We start from the raw sequence: 19686 nt of genomic DNA on the forward strand, positions 1-19686 counted from the left end.
ATACTTCTAAGTCATATTTATGCAGTCTGTTTGGATGGCTCATCTTAGATGTTAAAAGTTTCAATCAGAGAGGGTTAAAGCGGAGTGAGAAGCGCAAATGTTTGACAACTTCTGCATTCGATTATTGCAAGGGGGGGGGGGGGGGGTTGGTCCCCCTTTATGCAGACCAGAGCAGGCCATCGTTGCGCTAATGTCAATGGGAGACTTGTGGAATTTTACCAATAAATTGGTCATTATGTCTTTCTGGATTTGTTGATGTTTTTAAAAAAAAAAATTGTCATAATCTGTAAGTGTCTGTGATCATTTCAAGCCTAATAGTGTCATTGTGTTTGGATTTGTAAAAAAATAAAAAATTAATATCAGACCATGCTGCTGCCAGTTATGCTGCTTTCGAGATGTCTCGTAAATCCGCCGCCCGAGTTGGAAAGTGTAGGGGAGAACCGGCACAATTGTAACACTTTTTTATTTTTCCAATTCAAACTCGATTTACACAAAGACGATAGAATTGAGAGATGTGAAATTTGACCAGAACAGAGTCGTACATGTCTACTCCATGAAAGTTGAAACAGAATTTAAAAAACATGTTATAGTTTGTCAATAATTTAACTTAACAGCAACATGTACCTTTGTTACAACCTTGACGCAGCCATAAAAAAGTGCGGTACAGTTGTAACAGTATAGCGTCATGAATGTAACAGTGCTAAAATCCAGGGGCGGAGCCAGACATTGTAAACATTCAGGGCTTAGCCCATTTAAAACATTTTTTAAATAACCCCTTAAATAATGACTTCTAGTGAATTTTGTGTAAACTAATGGACACATTGAGACTTAAAAAATGTGAAACTAACATTCAACAGATTCAAGGTATCTGACTGGCACTACACTGTGTAAAATTATAGTTTTGGGTCTTTCAAGAGGCAATATCTGTTCTGTTTAGCATGTACTTAGTTAATTAAGCGTTTCTTATGGTTTGTATATTATAGTATTTGTTTATTTTCATTAGGCTATTGTTTGATATGCCATTATTGTTTATTATTGCTATTCTCCTTCTTCCTCTTCCCTGATCTCATCTGTGTGACAAATATATAGAATATCTTATACTATAATATTATGATATATTTTACAGTATGGCCAGTCATCATGATACAAGGGTATTTTAGAAGGAATGCATTATCATCTTGATCATTTAAGAAGCAATGTGTGGAACGTTTTTGGATTTCCATCAGAAAACGGAAAAATAACAAGTAAAGATGTCATATTCTGCAGATAACAGTTTTTTTAATTAATCTACAGCTTCTAACATCTTTGTTACATTCAATTCAACATGTGACTGATATAATTTCAGCGATAGACCTCTGAAGTTCGCCTACAGAAAAGCTATCACCTTTGCCCGTATAAGAAGATCACATATATGGGCAAAGATGGCAGCTTTGGGTACTTTTAGTAGGCAAACTGCAGAGGTATATTATTAGTTGGTGCTTTCCCGTCATCTGCCTTCTACTGCTGGGTTGGCTGTGATGATCAGGTGACCCATTGTCCATATTACATCCAACCTAAACATGCTCAACCTTTGTCTGTAGAACAAATGTGTTCAAGTTGACAATCAGTTTATGTCTTATTTAAAGGTACACTATGCAGGTTTAGGTATTTTGGGCGACTATAGAGCTCCCTCTAGAGTTGCAATATATTTATATTTTACACTGTTGTTGTAAATAGCAAACTTCTCCTGACTTATCCCCCCTGTACACCATGAAAATGCTTCTGTTGTGGAGGTGAAGGAATAACAACAGGCAAAAACTATCTCCAAATAGCTATACAGTATCTATAAACTTTTCAAGTTTCAAGTTTCATTATCGCATATACTTTGCGATATAGTGAAATTCTTGTGTCACAGTTGCAGTAGTGCAAGGAAGGGTAAATAAACACAGGGGGGCAGTAGGGGGGTAAGGTAATGTTTCACGATTCCCGCAAGATTTGTCAGGCCACCGTTCTTAAAGTTGCATGGCTGGTTTTCTCGGTAGTGACTCACTACGTCTATGCTGTATAGCTATGCTGGATAAATGTTTCACCTATTACAAGTTTGTTTATCATCAAATTGGCTTCAGAAAGGTGCAAAACATGCACAATGTACCTGTAACAGTGATGTAGTCAGTTGTCACAACAGGCTTCTTCTCAGCTCACCCATCATCTGACTTTAACTCTTTCACGATGAGATTGTGACCAAATCTTGGTAAACAGGAATAGCCAATCTGTTTTCTTTGCATTCATACTCAACAGACTATACTAATTTATTGGTCAACTGTCAGTTCATTGGAGATGATTTCTCATAGATGTTATTATGGCACTGTGAGAAGTTGAACTTTCCCCCTTCTCCCTATATCGGACTTTAAAGACGTTTCGGTGCACTCTTGAAATGCGAGAGAGGGAGAGACTCCACTCGGTTGCACACACACATACAGTACATGCACCCATACGCACACAGTCACCCGCCACATCTCCCTGGCGTATAAACGATGTTGTGTGTTTGTTTGAAGTATTGTTTCATGTTGTGTAAAGTGTGTTTGGTGTATAGTTTTGTCTAATCGTTAGTGTCGGGAGTTTTGCCGCCAGTTTGGCGTTCATTCATGCGTCAGACCAAATGTTTGGTCTGCCGCGATTTTTCTTTAGTTTTGCCTTTAGTTCTGTCTTTCTTTGTTCCCGGTAACTTAAACACATAGTGTGGTACCCACTGTCATTCCATTTACCATTTGCATTCACTGTACAACGCCTGTAAACCGGTTAACATTCACCATACTCACAACACTTCCTGGTGCTTCGGCTTCCCAGCCACTGTCCCATTGCGGAAGCGCGCTTCGCGTTGGGACAGTGCTTTTACCAACATCCCACAGGGGGAGGGAGTGGGGCATTATGATAGAGGGGTGTTTGCCTTGTCTGTTTGTCGTCTTGTTGTTATTATTATGTATGTGGGGAATATTGGTTATGGTAATTAACCTGTATTTTCATAGTAATATGCACCATTGTCATTGTGTATATATTTGTAATAGGTAGTTATTTTGTTATAATAGTGAATGTCCAGTGAAAGTGTTTACCTAGTTGAGTGGTTTGAGCCAATATCCCCATTTGGGCTAATTTAGGCCAATTGGTAGGCTTATTTAAGAGGGGTAGCTCAGTTCCCCTGGAGAGCAAAGAGAGAGCAGCTCTCCTGTTGTGAGGTAGAGACTTACTGTAGCTTTATGCTCTGCAATTGTTGATAATTGGAATACTGAACTGGAATACGGAACTTATTTTTGTTTTGTTTGTTTGAAAGTGTTTTTTTGTTAAATAATAGCCGATTGCTATTCCTGCAAGTTTTTCTTTTGGTTATTTAATAAATAGAAATTGCACGCTGAAAACCTCTCCTGCACCTCCTTTTCCACCTACAACCCCAAGCTCACATCCCAATTGGTGGGCTGGCTGTCTCGGTCGCTCACATTTGGTGGCAGCGGTGGGATGTGTAGCGCCGCCTGAGAAACTGGATAAGAGAGGTGGAAAACGAGGACGAGGTGGAAAACGTGGACGGGGTGTCAAACCAAGCCATACTTGGCAGAGGATGGCGTTCCGGCGGCTAGTACGAGCTGGCCAGGGGGAGCTCCCACAGGGGGAGGAGGAGACGCTAGAGGCAGCATTAGGAGCAACAGTGTCTGGGCAGCCAGATGAAGAGGTGCCAGCAGAGACTGACCTGGCCGGATTGTATGCGCTGTTGCAGAAATCCTTGAAGTCCCATGAGCGAGAGTTTTTTAAGCAGGAACAGCGCTGGCGAAGTGTGCAGGTCCAGTTAAACCAGCTCCGCGATGACTTTGATGAAAGCCGTCAGCCACAAGCGCCACTGCCTGCTCAGCCACAAGCGCCACTGCCTTCTCAGCCACAAGCGCCACTGCCTGCTCAGCCACCAGCGCCACCGCCGCAGCTACCAGCGCCATCGCCGCCGCAACCAGCACCACTGCCTGCTCAGCCGCCAGCTTCACCGGCACCGCCAGCAAATCCAGCCGCTCCAGTAGCATGGTCGCGTGCTGCTGTGCCCAAGTTTGAAGAAGGGGAAGATATCGAGCAGTATCTAACTACGTTTGAACGGCTTGCGACTGCCTACCGGTGGCCAGGGGAGGACTGGGCCGTGTACTTAGTGCCGTACCTGAGTGGCAAAGCCCGCAGTGCTTATGTGGCCATGGACATGAATGACTCAATGGATTATCACAAGGTAAAAGAGGCAATCCTGGGAAAGTACGAAATAAATGAAGAAGTCTACCGGAGAAGGTTTCGGGAGCCAGATGCCAGGCCTGGGGAGTCCCCCAAAGAACTGTACCAGCGTCTGAAGGATTTATTTCGTAAATGGATTAGACCGGAGGACAAGACGGTTGAAGAAATAGGAGAAGCCCTCATCTTGGAACAGTTTTTTCGTACTCTGTCTCCTGATGTCAGAGTGTGGGTGAAAGAGCACAACCCACGGACTGGCCAGCAGGCTGCAGAACTGGTGGAGAACTTTGTCGCTGCCCGCAGAGGTCCAAAGAACTTCCGAAGTGAGACCAGTTCCAGGCCCCTGACCCGTGGTAGGTCAGATGGGTTTAGTGGCGGGGGTGGTCCTAGACCTAGTGAACGAGGTAGGATGGGGGATAAAAGTTCTTACATGCCCCCTAGACATGCCACTTTCCCCAAAGAACGCCCACCAGAGCGCTCACGTGTCATATGTCACCATTGTGGCCAAGAAGGTCACATTAAGCCTGACTGCCCTGCGAGAAAGCCCATAGGTAGTAGCCACTGTTGTCTCCCAGGGTGCGAGGAGCAAGAACAGGGGGTTATGGGTAGGTTACAGACTGTCCCAGTGCTAGTGAGTGGTAAGGTGGCGAGGGCTCTGATTGATACAGGGAGCTCTCAAACCTTAGTTCAGCCCCACTTAGTGGACAAAAAGGACTGTATATCTGGTAGAACCCTAAAAGTAATTTGTGTCAATGGGGATGAACATGAATACCCCGTGGCCAAAGTATATGTGGAAGTGCATGGTCAGACCTATAGACTAACTGTTGGAATTGTGGAGAGACTAAGTCATCCAGTAGTCTTAGGACAGGATATTTTGGTACTGCCAGAGTTGGTGCAAGCCAATAAGCCTGTCAATGTGGTAGTCACTAGGTCTCGGACAAAAGCTCAGACAGAAGAGCCCCTAGAACCAGGTTCCCTGAGAGAGATGCCCTTTTTTGGAAGTGAGGTAGTACCCCCTCCCAAGCTAAAGACTAGGAAAAGTCACAGGCAAAGGCGAAGGGAGAGACTAGTGGGGACACTTCAGAATGAACAGGATGGGGAGGACATTCAAATAGGGGGTGGAGCTTGGGAAGACATTACTGAGGACATGGAACAGCTACAGAACCAGGACCCTACATTGCAGGAGGCCTATGGCAAAGTTAGCAGTGTGGATGGTGTGGCAACGGGTGTTCCAGCTAGCCTGTCTGGAGAAAGCTATGTGTTGCGAGATGGCTTATTGTACCACCAGTCAGAGGGGAATATGCCAGAGCAGCTAGTGGTGCCTACGGTGCTGAGAGAACGAGTGCTGTCCCTGGGGCATAGCATCCCCTGGGCAGGACATCTCAGTACTGCCAAAACTTTTGAGAGGGTTGCTGCCAGGTTCTATTGGCCAGGAATGTATAAAGAGATCCAAGACCTTTGTAAATCCTGTCCTGTGTGCCAGCTGACTAGTAAGCGGAAGACTAGTCCATTTCCCCTCCAGCCCCTTCCCATTATTGAAGTCCCCTTTACACGGATAGGAATGGATATTGTTGGGCCACTCGAGAGAACCCAGAGAGGGCACCGGTATATCTTAGTAGTGTGTGATTACGCTACCCGTTATCCAGAGGCCTTTCCCCTTCGTAAAGTGACAGCTACCACCATCTCCCAAGCTATCCTACAGCTGTTCTCTAGGGTAGGGATACCCCAAGAGATCATCACTGACCAGGGAACAGCCTTTGTAGCCAAAAAGATGAGACAGGTCTATAGTTTACTGGGGATTAAGGGGATCAGGACCACACCCTATCATCCCCAGACTGATGGTCTGGTTGAGCGATACAATCAGACACTCAAGGGTATGCTCCGAAAGTATGTGTCTGCCAATGGGAAAGACTGGGACCGCTGGCTGCCATATTTGCTGTTTGCATACCGTGAGGTGCCCCAAGCTTCCACTGGCTTTGCCCCATTTGAACTGCTTTATGGAAGACCAGTGAGAGGGCCCTTGGATTTACTAAAAGAAGCCTGGGAGGGGCCAAAAGCACCCCAGACCAACAGTATCCTTTCCCATGTCCTTCAAATGAGGGAGAAAATGGAGGAGATGACGGAGCTGGTCCGGAACAACATGGAACAGGTGCAACATCGCCAGAAGGTCTGGTATGACAAGACTGCCAGACAACGGACTCTCGAGCCGGGGCAGAAGGTCCTTTTGCTCCTTCCCACGTCGGAGAACAAGTTGCTTGCACAGTGGCAGGGGCCGTTCACTGTTACCCGCAAGATGGGCCCTGCCACATATGAAATCAACATGCCAGGCCGGAGGAGGACAAAGCAGGTGTTCCACGTCAACCTGTTGAAGGAGTGGCGAGAGCGGGTCACCCAAGGTAGCCTGCAGCTCCTGGTGCAAACTGTTGGAGAGGAAGACAGTGACAGTACAGAGCAGTTTTTTCCAGCTACTCAACCACCCGCCGCTCTTGACCTGGCGCACCTCACTCCACAACAGCAGAGGGAGCTAGCGGCCATCATTCCCTCAGGACTGTGCCAAGACAAACCGGGTTTCACCACGGTGGTGGAGCACTCCATCCCACTGAAGGACACCACTCCGGTGCGGCAAAGGATGTATCGAATCCCCGAGTGTCTACTGCCTCTGCTTAAAGAAGAGGTGGAGGAGATGCTGTCCCTAGGGGTCATCGAGAGGTCCTATAGTGAGTGGAGCAATCCAGTCGTCCTGGTGCCTAAAAAGGATGGGACGATCAGATTCTGCATTGATTTCCGCAAGGTAAATTCCCAGTCCCATTTTGATGCCTACCCCATGCCACGGCTAGAGGATCTAATTGAACGGCTGGGTAAGGCCAGCTTTATTACCACCCTTGATTTGTGCAAGGGTTACTGGCAGGTGCCCCTCGCTAAGCAGGACAGACCCTACACGGCTTTCAGAACTCCGCAAGGGTTGTTCCACTTCATGGTTATGCCATTTGGCCTGCAGGGGGCGCCAGCCACATTCCAGAGACTCATGGACTGTGTTCTTGAAGGTACCGAATCCTTCGCCGCAGCATATTTGGATGACATTGTAATTTATAGTACCAGCTGGACGGACCACCTACGCCATCTCTCCGATGTGCTGCAGCGCATCCAAAGAGCTGGACTTACAGTGCATCCAAAGAAATGTGACTTTGCCAAAGCAGAGGTCCGTTACCTGGGCCATGTGCTGGGTAGGGGGCTGATTAGGCCCCAGACCGACAAGGTACAAGCCATACGGGACTGTCCCCAGCCGCAGACTAAAAAGGAGGTACGGTCCTTCCTGGGTCTGGCGGGCTGGTACCGCAGGTTTGTGCCAGACTTTGCCTCTCGCGCTGCACCCCTTTCGGACCTAACTCGGAAATCCGGGTCTGGTCAACTGCAGTGGGGGGCAGAGCAGGAGAGGGCCTTTAATGACCTGAAGGGGGCTCTGTGTCAGGGCCCAGTCTTGCAGAGCCCAGACTTTGACCAGCCGTTCACAGTCCAGACTGACGCCTCTGGCATTGGACTGGGGGCGGTTTTGCTCCAAGGGGAAGGATCGGACCAGCGGCCTGTGGCTTACATTAGCCGCAAACTGTTCCCCCGTGAAACACGGTATGCTGCTGTTGAACTGGAATGTTTGGCCATTAAATGGGCCCTAGACACTTTCAAATATTACTTGCTCGGCAGAGACTTTTTGCTACAAACTGACCACCAGGCTCTTCAGTGGCTTGGCCGGATGAAAGACTCTAACGCCAGGATTACCAGATGGTTCCTGGCTCTGCAGCCATACAGGTTCCAGGTTGAGTATCGGCCTGGAAAGCAAAATGTGGTTGCGGATTTCTTGTCTCGCCACCCTGGTGGTGAGACTTCAGAGGTGGAGGGAAATGTGAGAAGTTGAACTTTCCCCCTTCTCCCTATATCGGACTTTAAAGACGTTTCGGTGCACTCTTGAAATGCGAGAGAGGGAGAGACTCCACTCGGTTGCACACACACATACAGTACATGCACCCATACGCACACAGTCACCCGCCACATCTCCCTGGCGTATAAACGATGTTGTGTGTTTGTTTGAAGTATTGTTTCATGTTGTGTAAAGTGTGTTTGGTGTATAGTTTTGTCTAATCGTTAGTGTCGGGAGTTTTGCCGCCAGTTTGGCGTTCATTCATGCGTCAGACCAAATGTTTGGTCTGCCGCGATTTTTCTTTAGTTTTGCCTTTAGTTCTGTCTTTCTTTGTTCCCGGTAACTTAAACACATAGTGTGGTACCCACTGTCATTCCATTTACCATTTGCATTCACTGTACAACGCCTGTAAACCGGTTAACATTCACCATACTCACAACACTTCCTGGTGCTTCGGCTTCCCAGCCACTGTCCCATTGCGGAAGCGCGCTTCGCGTTGGGACAGTGCTTTTACCAACATCCCACAGGGGGAGGGAGTGGGGCATTATGATAGAGGGGTGTTTGCCTTGTCTGTTTGTCGTCTTGTTGTTATTATTATGTATGTGGGGAATATTGGTTATGGTAATTAACCTGTATTTTCATAGTAATATGCACCATTGTCATTGTGTATATATTTGTAATAGGTAGTTATTTTGTTATAATAGTGAATGTCCAGTGAAAGTGTTTACCTAGTTGAGTGGTTTGAGCCAATATCCCCATTTGGGCTAATTTAGGCCAATTGGTAGGCTTATTTAAGAGGGGTAGCTCAGTTCCCCTGGAGAGCAAAGAGAGAGCAGCTCTCCTGTTGTGAGGTAGAGACTTACTGTAGCTTTATGCTCTGCAATTGTTGATAATTGGAATACTGAACTGGAATACGGAACTTATTTTTGTTTTGTTTGTTTGAAAGTGTTTTTTTGTTAAATAATAGCCGATTGCTATTCCTGCAAGTTTTTCTTTTGGTTATTTAATAAATAGAAATTGCACGCTGAAAACCTCTCCTGCACCTCCTTTTCCACCTACAACCCCAAGCTCACATCCCAATTGGTGGGCTGGCTGTCTCGGTCGCTCACAGGCACCATCTGTTGGTCAAAACCACTGGCTAAAACCAGTTTATTATATTTTAATTTTATATTATATTTCAAGCTTACACTGACAAAAGATACAATGTGTATATTGCCTTGACCTGACCTGCTGCAGTTCTTCGCTGGTGGTGTTGAAGTGTCCCTCTCCTCCTACCCCGGACTCAACACTGTGGTCACAAGGAAAGGTTTGAATGAGTCATGAGGTATCACAGAAAGAGCTGACTGGTGTGAAAATTAGAGGCAATCTGCAATCCCAGTTTGCCAGTTACAGTGTTCCCACCCATTTTCACTCTCCCACTCCCACTCTCTTCTGTCTGTCTCAAAATTTACATTTATTAATTTAGGAGACACTGTTGTCCAAAGTGACTTGCATATTTCAACTATATTACAAGGGATTACATCAGTGGTCCCCAAACTTTTTTTCCGAGGGCCAGCTTGCTATGCCTGGCTCTAAGAGAGGGCCAGAGACTCGGAGTATATCAGTAACCATAAATAGCTTAGTGCTGTGAACAGTCTACCTTAGTTGAATATTCCATTACATTTAATCATAGGCTACTGTAATTTAATACCATTGCTAGCTGTGTTTATATTGCCATCATGCCATATCAGTGTAAAATGTAGCTCAAATGAAATATTCAAAATGTGTGAACTCTGAACTCTTTGCATACACAGCTCAAATTGTGAACAAGCAATATCCTACAAATAATTTAAAGTTCTTAAACTATGAGAGTTTTATGAAGTGCTGGCAAAAACATCTGAAATGACCACTTTCACTCACCTGATGAGAACTTTGTGAATTGTGAATTTGTATGAACATTTGAACGAGTGGATACAAAATATAAATAATTATCCCAGAAAGTCCCAGAAATATGATTTGAATAGAAGTTAGTTCGTTATTAGCAATTAATTGATAAACTTTTAGAATACTTTGAGCACTGATACAGTCAGCATAGGCCTCTTACATTGTTTGCAAGTAGGCCTACATTTCATTCCGTTTTCGATGGCAAACGCGAAACAGCTAGCCTAGAAATCTAGACGCGCCCCTAGCGGCCGCAAATTACATTTGCTGCCAGGGCTAGTCTAGCAACTCTCCGTTGGCTTGTGAGCTCCAGAAATCGAAACTTAATCAGGCCAATGAAATCGTGTATAGAGTCGTTAGGTGGGCTTAACATAATGATTGATGGCAGAGTTGCAACGGTTTGGCTTGAATTCCCTGCTACTTGAAAACAAATAAGATGGATGTTGCTGCTGGCGAACAGTGTGACACGAGTTAAGCTTTTATTAAGTAGGCAAACGTTTGAACTAGCCAACTAGCTCCGCTGGTGGGAAACGCATGGGACTCATAGCGCTGCCGCTGTCCTATTGCGTGCAGAGGGAATTTGAAAGACAACTGATTATCCCGCCCCTCGGACTGAGCACTGCGAACGGTGAGTGCCCAGACCCTACATTTTAATGTGGGTCTGGCTCGTCAGGCTACGAAACAGCGCCAAAACAACCACCAGTGGACAAAAAGAGTATTACATGTGTACTGTTAAGACTCGCTATAGAGAATGAATGGGGGAATTACGGATGTTATAGTTTGACGATGTCATACTCCCATGCGGGGCAGATGCTATATACCTTGGACATGTTTTGCGGGGCCACCCAAAATGAGGTGGCGGGCCGTAGTTTGGGGACCACTGGATTACATTGTCCCCGGAGGAACTTGGGGTTGAGTGCCTTGCTCAAGGGCACAACGAAAGCCGGGAATTGAACCCACAACTTTCAGGCGACTGCACACTAGCCCAGCTCCTCAACCACTACACTACCACCGCCCTCTTCACTGACCTGTCACAATAAAGGCACAAAGCCCCAAATATATACTTTCTATGACTTTTCAATGACCTTCCATTACTTTTTCTCACGGCTTTTAAGTATAAAATCACTTACTCTCCACCACAGGTTGTGGCTGAAATGTGAGACTTACAATGGATTTACTGAATTCCATGATTTCTCTATGCCTGGAAAATGGGATTTTACAATTCCGTGACTTTTCAATGGGCATGGGAACCCTGCAGTTAGCATTATGCCTATGGATCAGTATTCCTGTGAAGATTGTGTTTCTTGAGTCATGTCTGCTTTAATGGCAGCTAAATAAATTGCATGGCAAGTAGCAATTCAGAGGTGGTGTGCTTGACAAATTCAACGTGCCTCAGCTCTGACCACCAATTAGGTTTTACACAGTGTTGATTTATGTAAGCAGATTAATATTCACTTTGTATGAAAAAAAAAAACAAATGTTCATACTCTCTTGGATGGTTCTAATGTGCTGAGGCTGCACATTTTTATGTGACTTGTACAGCGTTTGCATCACAAGCATTTTTTCAAGTTCTTGGAAAAGAGGAACTGAGAGTATGGGAAAAATTCCCTTTAAATACAGTTGACATCACTTCAATCCAGTAAAAATTTCCATCACACTTCACTGTATGATTGCTGAATGATCATGGCAAACTTGCAGTCCAGCCTCGATACAACTGTACTATACAGCAACACGGATGAGGAGAATGGGCGTTTAAAATGGTGGAAAGGTGAGGTGGGCAGCAGTAGGTCTGTGAATGTCATTTAAAATGTTTTAACAGTTGGCGGTGCTAATGTGTTAATTTACCAATTTGTCTAAATACTGTGTGTATCCCTCACTTCACTATCTATATTTTTAAAAAACATTGAGATCTAACAATCATCCAGCAAAATGGCAAGTACCCTTTTGGCTGAAATGTTGGATACTGGCAACAGTGTTATAAAGCCAACAGGTGTGCCTTAAGTGTTTAAGGCAGGGGTCTCAAACTCCAATGAGCTGGGGGCCAATTCTGCCAACAACATGTTTGGAGGGCCGCTATTTCTGAAAATGCAATGTTCTTTTTTTCAAATACCACACAAAACTGCAAACAGAAAGTGCAAGTGTTTTTATCTAGTTTTAGACACCTGTGTTAGCAACCTTAGCTTATAAATAAAATAATGATAAAATAAATAATAATACGAATTATAAAACAAATGAAAAGCATAAAAACAGGTATGTGTGTGTTTCACACCAAATAAAAATATTTTCCTCTAATAACCTTTTTAAACCTGGCAAACTATAGGCGTCAGGGTTAAGAAAGCAACACCATTGGATTTTTATATCAAAAGATACATTTCAAAAGGCCATGGCTTGAAAGTGGTCAGAGATAAAGTCCTACTGTAAATGTAAAAATCTTTGAGTAAAACAAAAGTTTATGAAGGGGGTAAATTTACCCATCTAATTTGCCACTGGATGGCAAGCACCTCAAATTATGCACCTTTCAATAAATACTGGATGAACATATTTGAGCAGGTTTACTTTTTTCATATTACTCACACAACAAATTAACAGGAAAACACCTAAGATGTATACCAACACCTAAGATGTATATTGTTTCTAAACCACAAGGCCTACAATAAAGTTTTCTGGTTAAATGAGTTCCTAGCGCGGGTAATCTGAGTACCCAGAAGTTCGCATCTCGGTTGACTTTGTAGTTTAGAGCCCTATTTCTACTAGCCCTGCTGTCTGTACCACGTCCATTACGGACACTATCATCACGATTACCACTGCAACCTCCAAGCTATGTTGGGCAGAGGGTCGAAATAAGCATGGTATGCTTAGTGGACACCGTCGTACACGCAGACGCACCTCCATTCAATAGACGATCGATCATAATCTCCAAAAGAATATTCTCCTTCAGATTTAGAATAGGTGAATAACATAGCCTACCTAAGACTTCATCACACGTAAAAGTTTTACAACATTTGGTGTAGGCCTATTTCTGCTTCAATTTATGCAACACTATGGCCTGCATCGCTTCCGCGTCATTACAAATGCACGTCTTTGTGTTTCTCGCGTGTAATACAAGTATTTCCTGAAAACTTTGCGCAGCGATTTTGGGTTTGAATGAAGCTCTGGATGTCTAGCACATAGTGGAGCAGAGTACAAATGAGATTTGTCACCGTACTTGGAACTATCGTCTATTTTAATCAGTATCGTTGTTTGTCACGATTAAAAAGTCTCAAGGGCCGGATTACATTATTATTTCGACATGCGTCGCGGGCCGGAATTGGGCCGGACGCGGGCCGGGTGTTTGAGACCCCTGGTTTAAGGCATACCACTGCATCGGTTATGAAGATACGGTTAAGAAGTCAGTTAGCTATACTAACAACTGCTTGAGCGAAACCAGCATGTCGGTCTGTTACATTTTAATTGTCAGTAACTAGTAACAAATTGCATGTTCTATCTCTTGAATTTTCTCTCTCTCTCTCCCTGTGTGAGTGTGTGTTTGCTTCAGGTGCAACTTTGAATCCTGTGACTCCCTGCATAGGCCATCGGTGCTTGCAACTGTTTTTTATCATAAGTGTTACCATAATATTATTTCTGATTCTTGTGGTCATGGTGCCAATTAAATGTAAGTTATTATTTTTCAATTATTGTTACCTTACTTATTTAGGTATATAGCCAACACACATTCTGCCTTAGGGCCACCAAATAAATAAGTTGTCATTCACTATTTAAATAAATATCTGTATTTCTAAATAATTCTATATTGTACCAATTCTGCATGTCATAACTCCTATATTAACCGATCATCTGTGCTAATGTGTTTTTACCTCCACAGTTAACCAACAGGATGAGATGTTGAAAGAGCTGGAGACAAAAGCAGACAATATGGCCTTGACTTTGAACTCACTGCCATACAAATTACAACAAAAAGGTTTAATTTCCCCATCCAAAGCATACACAATTGAATAGAAACAATGCATTTTTAAAATGCTTGTGCTATTAAAACCTAAAAACAAAATTCCAATCTGTCTCATAATTGCAAATAATCAGAGAACTGCGATTACATTAAATCATGACCAAAGAATCACAATTATAGCAAAGTCTGAGATACCTGTTCTTGATTCTCTCCACTACGAATAGTGGAGAGCTTATACAGTTAGCTCAAGTACAGTAGGCTATCTCTGAAGGATCGCTCCCTTCTAGATCTAGGTCACATTTTCTCATTACTATATCTATGAAATGATCTCCTAGGACTAGACTTAATTCATGTTTAGGAAGCTGTACTGTAAGTGTCGGCTGAATGAAACACACTAAACATCTAAAGTAGAAACATCATGGGGAGAGTAGCATCAACAGTATAAAATAAAAACATGTTTGGGGTGTTTACTGTTTTGCAGCTCCTCATAGTCAGGAACCTGCACTTAAAGAGTTGACAGAGATGAAAAGTTCCCTGACTAATCTGCGAGCCTCTATAACCTCACTCTCATCTGAACAACATAAGACAGGTGAGTCGTTCACTCACAGACTTCATATTTATCTAAGCCCTGACAGTCAAGAACACATGTACACAGTGTATGTGAACCATACCAACTTCATGGTAAACTTGAAACTTGGAAAAAAAAAAAACATATATATATATATATATATATATGGTCTGAGAAAGTGCTATGTGAAATCTAAAATAATTCCTAATATCCCAATAAATTCATGCATGTTTCTCATTGTTTTCAGCTGACCAGCAGAACAGAATATTGACTGAGTTGGATCTTTCCGTCACCGATCTAAGTCAATCCCTCAAAGCCGCTTCTTTAAACACGCAGCCATCTAATGTTCACAACACAGGTTGGTCCTGTCATGGTCTAATTTGGGAGCTAGTCTCTAATGAACCCCAATAACCTTAATGAAATGCCAAACAAAAGTACTCTCTTAAATACTAATACTATCTGTATAATATGTAATATACGTTCTGTTTTCAATAGAAAAAGAGGACAGCAAGATAGCGCAAATGAATCTGGATATTGTTGATGTATCCCATTCTGTAAATGCCCTCTCAACTGATTTTCATGAAACAGGTTTGGTTGCTGAATCACATTGCTATATTCTAAAGCTGGCAGAATGATCTCTCCTTTCTTTTGATTTGTCAGATACAGTATCTGAATAAATTATGTATATATATTCTGTATGAATTATTCTAACTACGTCATCATACTCTTGAACACTCATACAGGAACACTTCATAACTATGGGGTCAGGACGCCCTCAGTTATTTAACTGTCTTTCCAATTGTAATCTTTTGTTGTGAACTGAGAGGTTAATATATGTCAACAGACTTATCTCTTTCCTTTAGTAAAGCTTCAGGAATCCACACTGAATGAGCTGAAGGCTAAAGCAGACAACATCAGCTCTTTCTTATACTCCATCCCTTCAAAACTTCAGGAAACATCAGGAGGTTTGTCTGCACTTTCCACAAGTCTATTCTACACTGTTACAAACATGTTTCGTTACATGCAATACTGACACAAACCTTGTAATTGAGGCAAAAAAAATACAATAATGGCTGATACAATAATTAGTCTAAACTGCTTCTAACTGCATCTAACTGCATCTAACTGCATCTAACTGCATCTAACTGCATCTAACTGCATCTAACTGCATCTAACTGCATCTAACTGCTTACATTGTATCAGATCACTTTAAATCACGTTCAACTTGAAGAACATTTGGAGAGCGCAAACCTCTAGACCGAATCTGGTCACAAAATTGAACAGGTTCTTCCTTGGGGAATGCTACACCTCTTCACCAAGTTTCATGAAAATCATTTTTATGTTTTTGCGTAATCCTGTTTACAGACAGACAGATAAACAAACACACAACCCACGGTACAAATGAATGTGCTATGAAAATGTACTAAAAATGACATTAAAATAAAAGCTATGTTTGTTTTTTAGAGGAAAAAATAACGGCTTTGAACAACTTGACCACTCAGATACTGAGCAGCATCAGACAAATGATTAACGGTAGGCCTACACATGAGCTACATCTTCATGCACTTTAATCTCACATTACGCTTCATAACAGACAGGGCTACTGCCCTCTCACTCTGAGGTATAGCCTTCTTGGCAAAAGACCAGCAAGTATTTCATATTCATTCATCACTTAAGCTGTCAATCATTCATCTGTCAAGGCACTGTCTAACATTAAATATTTGATATGCATTTATTTGGACATATTTTGATCAGTTTTTTTATTGCTAATTTATAATTGCATGAGGATCATGTCTCTTCCTCTTTTTCTATCTTACCATCTGCACTCTCCACACAGATGATCCTAATTCAAAATACCCGGAGGACTGGGATTTCTTCTTAGCCAACTGCTACTTGTTTTCCCAGAAAATGCTGTCATGGCATGATGCCAGAGATTCTTGTAAATCACAAGGAGCCTCTCTGCTTACTGTGACAAAACGCAACGAATGGGTTTGTTGGACTACAATTCAGAATCATGTGTAAATGCATAGCAGATTCAGTTCTATTAGGATCTGGTACTAAACTATTTTCTTCAAAACCTCTTAAATGAGCTGGACTATGGACCTTTGCAAACAGCCAATTATTCTGTATTATGTATATTTTAGAAGAATGTAAAGGTGTAACAGTCAGGTTCTCCCTTGCAGCCCTATGTGACCAAAAATACCATGTCTAGGAATTACTGGATTGGCCTCACTGATGAAATAACAGGCACATGGAGATGGGTAGATGAAACACCTTATGTTATGGACAAAAGGTAAGAAACAAACTTTGTCATCAGCCCAATACACGTACAAAAGAATCTTTGCAGAACTAAAAGTCCGACAAAGGTTTATAGCCCCCCTGCTGAAAAATAATCAGTAGTTCTAACTACAAATACCAAAACGCTGGTACTCTCTAATCATCAGGAGAATGTGCTAGTCACTCAAACAGAGAACCACAAATAGATGGCCTGAAAACAGCATGTCTGCCGCAGGATGTGTAAAAAAGCCTAGGTCTAATTTCTCCTTAAGGTTAAATCTTGACTGTTCTCTACAAATGATTCTATGAATATTCATACATTTTTACTTGTGTTTCCCAAATTAACACGTAGTATGAACATGTATCTAATTTGTAGATAGCAGAGGCGATTTCTTTAAGACTGCAAGGTAAGCTCGGCTTCCCCTAAAATATCCAAAAACTAGAGGTACAAGATATGACCACCACTCAGTCCTGTACATCCGTTCCGCGAAAATAAATGACACATCAATTTCTCTCCATCTCCTACTACTCCATCACCCACTCTTGAAACTTTTGTGTATTGTTTGGCATGCCTGTGTTTGTGTGCGCACGCGTGTGCATGTTTGTGTGTATCTCAATTTGTCTCCATCTCCTTATAGAGCCTGACCTATAGGGGATTTTGAGGGCCGATAGCGATTTTGTCGTTTGAGTTTTTAAAAAATGTATAACCTATATATTGGCCGATAGTCATTTTTAACAAACAGTTTATGCTTAATGACTCCCCCTTTATGCAAGCAAAACATTTTACAAATATGATCAGTTACTTTTAGGGGTGTCCCAAACGATTATTTATTAACGATTAATCTAATGATTATTTTTTCAATTAGTCGACAAATCGAACGATTCATTTTTTTAATAATCTAACGATTCATTTGTCCATTAGCGATTATTTTCCCATTCCCAAATATTAGAAAGTTTCTCATTAACATTTTCATTCTTTTTTTTGCATTAACCTTTTGTTTCATGTGTGAGGTGATAAGGGCTAGTTCTTTCAGGGTTATAACATCAGCATGGTGTATCAGACAGAATAGCCTACATGAGATATGTGTGATACCAGGGCTATATGTTAACTTTTTTGCACATAGTACTGGCGCTGCAAAGGTGAATAGATTTGTAGCACCAGCCACAAAATCTGTAGCATCGTTATAACCTTTAAAATCTCTAAAAACAATCATAAGTAGGGCAGTTCATCACAGTTCATCAATTGCAACTGTACTGATAAAAGGTAATGTACACCTGTAGGCTACATTGTATTTGGGAAAAGCAGAAGGTATCAGCATGATGTTTTATTATTATTAAATCATTTTCCTTTAAGTCTTGTCTTAGTGTTTAGATAATCCTTAGCTAGTTGAGTGTGTGCTTGCGCTTATATTCTCATTCTCTTTCCTGCGCAAACATGATGTCCTGCATGCCTAGCTGTGTGTAGTTCTACTGTAGCCTGGAAAATCCAGACCCTGGTAATCTAGAAAGATTAAGGGTCTGGCCACGAACAATGTAATGGCCCAACTCGAGGGGCGGCACCAAGCATGGATTTGAAAATCGTGCACATGTATCGTAAATAAATAAATGTTGTTCCTTAAAATACAGGAGGCAAAAGTAAACACACCCCTATGCCACAGAGGCAGGCCAGTTATTTCATGGATCCAGGATCCTGATAAAGTTCCCTTGGCCTTTGAAATTAAAATAGCCCCACATCATCATCACATACCCTTCACCATACCTAGAGATTGGTATGTGGTACTTTCCCTAAAATCATCTTTCAATGCAAATCAAACCAGCTATTAGGCTAACTGAAAACCATGGCAATCTCTAGGTATGGTGAAGGGTATGTTATGATGTGGGGCTATTTTAATGATGATTTGTTATTTTAAAATTATTTTTTCCTCTTTTTAGTCAACTTTAGCATGGGGGTGCTAACTTTGTAACGTGACTGTAGTGACATTTAAGACTTCATGAACTCTGTGAACATTTATTTAATTAATCAGATGATTTATAGAAAAGTTCATGTGAAATAATACAACTTTTATTGCTGGGTCGCCAAGAAACGTGTGTTAAATAACTTCAGCAATAAACCTCTAGGCATTTGCTGGAAGCTTTACAATAGTTTCATAGTACGAAAGTTATCTACGTGGTACTATTTTGATGATTGACTCTTCTTCGCTCTCTGGTTGTAGGCAATGGAGGGAGAACCAGCCTGATAACTGGACTGACCATGCTTTTGGGGGACCAGAGGACTGTGCACATCTGTCATGGAATGGAAAGCTGAATGATGCCCACTGTGCTCAGATGTTTACTTACATCTGTAAAAAAGCTGCCCCAATTTCTTGACCACCATGTACTGTATTTTCTGGACTATAAGTCGCACCGGAGTATAAGTCGCACCAGTCATGTGTCAAAATGTGTCATTAAGAGGAAAAAAACATATATATAAATATATATATATATATGTTGCACCTGAGTCGCAGGACCAGCCAAACTATGAAAAAAAGTGTGACTTATAGTCCGGAAAATACGGTAGTCAGATCTATACTATAAACTGAAGACATACTTTCATCTGAATTGTAACATTTTATGCTAAATAGATTTACAGAAATATATTAAAAGTGTTTAAATATTTTTGCATCACTGGAATGTTAAAGGTCTCATCTCATCGTTTTTTCATTAATTTTGCCATGGTCTCTAGTATTAATGAATGCCCTGTGAGAAAAAAATGCTCTGCTGCGTCTATTTCATGCTGTTCTAGTTTGGTGGGGAAGGTGGGAGGGGAGGAACGACAGGATTTGCCTCTTGCTCATG

The 19686-nt window shown here is 42.3% G+C and overlaps 2 protein-coding genes across 3 annotated transcripts; both read left to right on the top strand.

Annotated features, from left to right (window-relative positions):
• Positions 1–3473: 3473 nt before the first annotated feature.
• On the top strand, positions 3474–8678 carry LOC121708727. Its single transcript, XM_042091562.1, has one exon. The coding sequence runs from the start codon at positions 3590–3592 to the stop codon at positions 8138–8140; it is 4551 nt and encodes a 1516-aa protein (XP_041947496.1). The 5' UTR covers positions 3474–3589; the 3' UTR covers positions 8141–8678.
• Positions 8679–11726: 3048 nt separating this feature from the next.
• LOC121708729 (C-type lectin domain family 4 member F-like) lies at positions 11727–19506 on the top strand. Of its 2 annotated transcripts, XM_042091568.1 has the most exons (11): positions 11727–11831; positions 13599–13715; positions 13926–14021; positions 14488–14595; positions 14822–14932; positions 15070–15162; positions 15438–15539; positions 16039–16107; positions 16412–16563; positions 16758–16867; positions 19065–19506. In XM_042091568.1, the coding sequence occupies exons 1-11, from the start codon at positions 11741–11743 to the stop codon at positions 19216–19218; spliced, it is 1203 nt and encodes a 400-aa protein (XP_041947502.1). In that variant the 5' UTR covers positions 11727–11740; the 3' UTR covers positions 19219–19506. The 2 variants fall into 2 exon arrangements, with proteins under 2 accessions (XP_041947502.1, XP_041947503.1); XM_042091569.1 differs by lacking the exon at positions 13599–13715 and having other exon boundaries at positions 13937–14021.
• Positions 19507–19686: the final 180 nt, after the last annotated feature.

Source organism: Alosa sapidissima, chromosome 5, assembly GCF_018492685.1.
Source record: "Alosa sapidissima isolate fAloSap1 chromosome 5, fAloSap1.pri, whole genome shotgun sequence".
Taxonomy (NCBI): Eukaryota; Metazoa; Chordata; class Actinopteri; order Clupeiformes; family Clupeidae; genus Alosa; species Alosa sapidissima.

Excerpts from the sequence above, each read along its gene's own strand:
- LOC121708729 (XM_042091568.1), top strand. The coding sequence starts at position 11,741 with ATGATCATGGCAAACTTGCAGTCCAGCCTCGATACAACTGTACTATAC. Across the intron at positions 14,933-15,069 it reads ATCTAATGTTCACAACACAG|AAAAAGAGGACAGCAAGATA; the intron begins GTTGGTCCTGTC and ends TGTTTTCAATAG. Across the intron at positions 15,163-15,437 it reads AACTGATTTTCATGAAACAG|TAAAGCTTCAGGAATCCACA; the intron begins GTTTGGTTGCTG and ends TCTTTCCTTTAG.
- LOC121708727 (XM_042091562.1), top strand. The coding sequence starts at position 3,590 with ATGGCGTTCCGGCGGCTAGTACGAGCTGGCCAGGGGGAGCTCCCACAG.